Raw genomic sequence first — 5,826 nt, 5'->3', positions numbered from 1 at the left:
CATGCAGTGGTGGGTTGTACTAAACCAACCGCCTTGAGACATTACCTAAGGAAACCTTGGTCTCTCCCAGACGAGGACATGTTCTCCTTTACTGGGGAGAACTGGGTTCTCAATCTGCTTGACCAATGCAATGAGGTTACTAGGGCAAAGCTGCTATTCCTATGGTGGCGCTCTTGGCATTTGAGAAACAATGCCATTTGCAGCGATGGTAAGTGTGGCATTCAGCAATCTGCTAACTTTATCCAGTCCTATCTATCCACCTTCTTACAGGTCAATACCCATGAGATGGCTACTGATATAAAGGGCAAGAAACCTATCTTGGCCGAGATCAAAACTACGGTTAAAGCAAGGAAAAGTGAGGATACCTGGACGGCCCCGGCCCCAGGTTGGCTAAAGTTGAATGTTGATGCTGGCTTCTGTGCGGAGACAAACTCTGGGTCCTGGGGTGCCATCCTTAGAGATGCCTCGGGGTCGGTTATCCTTTTGGCCTGGGGTATTCTGGAACACTGTCAAGATGCTGCTACAGCCGAGTGCTTGGCCATGCTGGAAGGGTCTAAGGCTATCTTTGCTAATGCTACCTCCAGTGTTATTGTTGAAGGGGACAATGCGTTGGTGATCGAGGAACTGAAGAGCAGTGGTCCTAGCAAGTCGAAGCTGGCCAATATGGCTACTGATACAAGAAACTCCCTTCGGATGCTCCCAGGTTTCGAGATCAGGAAGATCAACAGAACTGCTAACAAGGCGGCCCATGCTTTAGCTAAATTTGCTAGACTAGGAAGCTCAGGGGGTGTGTTTTCGAATTATGTCCCTCCCTGCGTGCTGGGACAGATTCACCGTGATTGTAAGGGTATGTCTGACTTTGTTGCTTGAGTAATATAATCCCCAGTTCAAAAAAAAAGTGTGACACATCTCTTTTCATTCTACACCGTGGTACCCACATTGCCTACCTCCTCCTATACGTAGATGATATTATCCTATACGTAGATGATATTATCCTTACAGCCAACACCACTTCACTCCTCCAAACCATCATAGCATCCTTGTCCTCTGAATTTTCCATGTCAGACCTTGGCGAGCTACACCACTTCCTAGGCATAAATGTCCATCGCACAACCGCGGGAATGTTCCTGTCCCAACACCAATACGCGCTTGAAATCTTGGATCGGGCCAATATGCTCAATTGCCACTCTGTATCCACTCCCGTCGATGCTCGGTCTAAACTGTCAATCACTGACGGTTCTCCGTTCCCTGACCCATCACTGTATCGAAGCTTGGCCGACGCCCTGCAATACCTCACGCTCACCCGTCCCGACATCACCTATGCTGTGAACCAAGTGTGCCTGTTCATGCACAAACCCACCACCGCCCACTTTGGTCTTATCAAAAGAATCCTTCGATATCTCAAGGGCACACCACACTTTGGTCTTCAGTTGTTTCGCTCTTCAGCGCATGATCTCGTTGCATACAGTGATGCAGATTGGGCGGGGTGCCCCGACACACGCCGATCAACCTCGGGTTTCTGCGTGTTCCTCGGCGACAACTTGATCTCCTGGTCCTCAAAACGACAAGCAACTGTCTCTCGGTCGAGCGCGGAAGCCGAATATCGAGCTGTTACAAATTGTGTCGCCGAGTGCTGCTGGCTGCGGCAATTACTGGAAGAGCTTCGTCGCCCTCCGCGCAAATCCACTGTCGTGTATTGCGACAATGTCAGTGCAGTATATCTCTCCTCCAATCCAGTACAACACCAGCGCACCAAGCACGTGGAGATTGATCTTCACTTTGTTCGGGACAAAGTCACCTTGGGAGAAGTCCGCGTTCTTCATGTGCCCACTACGTCGCAGTTTGCCGATGTGTTTACCAAAGGACTACCGTCGCCAGTCTTCAATGACTTTAGGTTCAGCCTGAACATTGTTCCCTCCCATGTTCAGTCTGAGGGGGGCTGTTGAAGTGCTCTCTGTATAGCTGTATATGAGATGTACGTATGCCTGTACAAAACGGCACGACCTAGTCCTTAGGATAGATAAGGCTTAGCGTCAGAATAGTCAGAATAACGAGAGTGGCTTGGCCACCAACGGCACGATCTCATGCACGATCGCATGCCCCTGTATATGTATGTGTGTTTCTGTAATGCAAAGACAGTGATTGAGTGCCATTATTCAGTTTTAATATGATAAAAAACAAAGTTCATGTATGTATTTTACATGCGTCAGTAATCCAAGGTATTTCGGTTCAAAATCTTGTTGTACCACATTGAGAACCGATCAGACCCTCTCCTATTTTTCTTGTTGGCATGCATTGCCACTGGTAGAAAAACAGGCTTCGGGTGAGCCCCATAAGTCGCGAAGCTGTAGGAACCGCGACTAATGGTACCTTTAGTCGCGGTTCGGGAGGCGAACCGCGACCAAAGGCCTGGGCCCAGGGCGCTCGGTGGCCAGCCGGTGCACGTGGGGGTCTTTAGTCGCGGTTGGCCTGGCCAACCGCGACTAAGTTCTCCGAAGGCCTTTAGTCGCGGTTGGCCAGGCCAACCGGGACTAAAGCCCCCCCCCCCCTATATATACCCATCCAGCAGCCAACACTTAGCCATTTGGTGCCATTCTCTTCACAAACTTCACAAGTGGCTGTTAGGTTTGCTTTTGGTTCCTCTTATGCACATAAGGTGTTTGATGAAATGCCCCAAGAGCATGAAACAAACATGATATGAAGTGTTGGAGCCACACTTGAGCTTTCTCATTTATTTTTTCCTCCTCGATCGCGGTTAGCAACTTGAACCTTTGATGTGTCGTTGATAAAATGTGCATGTGCATGTGTGTAGTTCATTGTTTAATTTATATTGTTTGTAGCTAGTTAGTTTAACAAATGCATGATGGTTAATTATATATTTTATATTATAATAATGCAGATGAATCGACAATGGATGTACGGTAACCGACTCTCCGGCGAGTTCAAGATACGGGTTTGAAAGATTTCCTCGTAGTGGCTAATGCGAACAAGGTGGGGGTTTTGTTATCTGTCCATGTGTTAAATGTAAGAATCAGAATGGTTACTCTTCCTCAAGAGATGTTCACATGCACCTGCTTCGGCACGGTTTCATGCCAAGCTATAATTGTTGGACCAAGCATGGAGAAAGAGGGGTTATAATGGAAGAAGATGAAGAAGCGGATGATTTCATCGATGAAAGCTATGTTGCTCATTTCGGTGATACTTTCATGGAGGATGCTGAAGGTGAAGGGGAAGGTGAAGGGGAAGGTGAAGAAGAGGCACGTGATGATCCCGTTGATGATCTTGGTCGGACCATTGCTGATGCACGGAGACGCTGCGAAACTGAAAAAGAGAGGGAGAATTTGGATCGCATGTTAGAGGATCACAGAAGGCGCTCACCCCGGATGCGATGATGGTCTGAAAAAGCTGGGCTGCACACCGGATTTGCTTGAGATGGAAGGCACAGGCAGGTGTAGCTGACTCGGCATTTGAAAACTTGCTGAAAATGTTGAAGAATATGTTTCCAAAGAATAACGAGTTGCCCGCCACTACGTACGAAGCAAAGAAGGTTGTCTGCCCTCTAGGTTTAGAGGTTCTGAAGATACATGCATGCATCAACGACTGCATCCTCTACCGCGGTGAATACGAGAATTTGAATGAATGCCCGGTATGCACTGCATTGCGTTATAAGATCAGAGGCGATGACCCTGGTGACGACGATGTTGAGGGCCAGAAACCCAGGAAGAGGGTTCCCGCCAAGGTGATGTGGTATGCTCCTATAATACCACGGTTGAAACGTCTGTTCAGGAACAAAGAGCATGCCAAGTTGTTGCGATGGCACAAAGAGGACCGTAAGTCGGACGGGGAGTTGAGACACCTCGCAGATGGAACGCAATGGAGAAAGATCGACAGAGAGTTCAAAGATTTTGCAGCTGACGCAAGGAACATAAGATTTGGTCTAAGTACGGATGGCATGAATCCTTTTGGCGAGCAGAGCTCCAGCCATAGTACCAGGCCCGTGACTCTATGCATCTACAACCTTCCTCCTTGGTTGTGCATGAAGCGGAAGTTCATTATGATGCCAAGTGCTCATCCAAGGTCCGAAGCAACCCGGCAACGACATCGATGTGTACCTAAGGCCATTAGTTGATGAACTTTTACAGCTGTGGGGCAGACCTGGTGTCCGTGTGTGGGATGAGCACAAAGAAGAGGAATTTGACCTACGAGCGTTGCTTTTCGTAACCATCAACGATTGGCCTGCTCTTAGTAACCTTTCGGGACTGTCAAATAAGGGATACAATGCATGCACGCACCGCTACATGAGACTGAAAGTGTACATTTGCCAAATTGTAAGAAGAACGTGTACCTTGGGCATCGTCGATTTCTTCCGAAAGGTCATCCAAAGAAGAAAGAAAGGCAAGCATTACAACGGCAAGGCAGATCACCGGCCGAAGCCTGCGGAACACACCGGTGCCGAGGTATTTGATATGGTCAAGGATTTGAAAGTCATCTTTGGAAAGGGTCCTCGGCGGACAATCAGTTCCGAAGGGAGCTGACGGGCACGTAGCCATGTGGAAGAAGAAATCTATATTCTGGGAGCTAGAATATTGGAAAGTCCTAGAAGTCCGCTCTGCAATCGACGTGATGCACGTTACGAAGAATATTTGCGTGAACATCCTAAGCTTCTTGGGCGTGTATGGGAAGTCAAATGATACAAAGGAAGCACGGCAGACCAGCAAAGTTTGAAAGACCCCGATGACCGGCATCCGGAACGGTTTCAAGGTCGTGCCGCCTACGCTCCGACCAAAGAAGAGAAGGTCATCTTTTTTGAATGCCCGAGCAGTATGAAGGTCCCGTCAGGATTCTCGTCCAATATAAAGGGAATAATAAACATGGCGGAGAAAAAGTTCCAAAACCTGAAGTCTCACGACCGCCACGTGATTATGACGCAATTGCTTCCGATTGCTTTGAGGGGGCTCCTCGGAAAATGTTCGAGTAGCCATTGTGAAGCTATGTGCATTCCTCAATGCAATCTCTCGAAGGTAATCAATCCAGAAGTTCTACCACGGTTGCTACGTAACGATGTGATCCAATGTCTTGTCGCTTTCGAGTTGGTGTTCCCGCCATCCTTCTTCAATATTATGACGCACCTCCGGTTCACCTAGTCGATGAGATTTCCATTCTCGGTCCCGTATTTCTACACAATATGTTCCCCTTCGAGAGGTTCATGGGAATATTAAAGAAATATGTTCGTAACCGTGCTAGGCCGTAAGGAAGCATCGCCAAGGGCTATGGAAATGAGGAGGTAATTGAGTTTTGTGTTGACTTTGTTCCTGACCTTAAGCCGATTGGTCTTCCTCAATCGCGGCACGAGGGGAGACTAAGTGGAAAAGGCACGATCGGAAGGAAATCAACGATATGTATGGACGGCCATTCTCTGACTGAAGCACACCACACGCTTCCGACCAATTCCAGCTTGGTGGCTCCGTACTTTGAGAAACACAAGAATATTTTACGCTCGGACAACCCCGGGAAGCCCGAATCCCGGATTAGGAAGGCCCACATGGAGACTTTCGCAGCTTGGTTGAGAAAACATTTAATGCATGACAATAAGGTTGTAGATCAGCTGTACATGTTGGCCAAAACACCATCTTCGACTATAACGACTTTCCAAGGGTACGAGATAAATGGGAATACATTTTACACGATCGCCCAAGATAAAAAGAGCACCAACCAAAACAGTGGTGTCCGCTTTGATGCAAAGAACCGAGAATGGGCAAAAGGTCACATATTATGGTTACATAGAGGAGATATGGGAACTTGACTATGGACCCTCCTTTAGGGTCC

At 48.0% G+C, this 5,826-nt stretch overlaps 1 protein-coding gene across 1 annotated transcript; it reads left to right on the top strand.

Moving 5' to 3' along the window:
- Positions 1 to 1,121: 1,121 nt before the first annotated feature.
- On the top strand, positions 1,122 to 1,946 carry LOC127303596 (uncharacterized mitochondrial protein AtMg00810-like). Its single transcript, XM_051334308.1, has one exon. The coding sequence runs from the start codon at positions 1,122 to 1,124 to the stop codon at positions 1,944 to 1,946; it is 825 nt and encodes a 274-aa protein (XP_051190268.1).
- Positions 1,947 to 5,826: the final 3,880 nt, after the last annotated feature.

The sequence above is a fragment of the Lolium perenne genome, chromosome 5 (assembly GCF_019359855.2).
Source record: "Lolium perenne isolate Kyuss_39 chromosome 5, Kyuss_2.0, whole genome shotgun sequence".
Classification (NCBI taxonomy): Eukaryota; Viridiplantae; Streptophyta; class Magnoliopsida; order Poales; family Poaceae; genus Lolium; species Lolium perenne.
The sequence above is the reverse complement of the archived record's forward strand: the minus strand, read 5'-3'. Positions and strand labels throughout refer to the sequence as shown.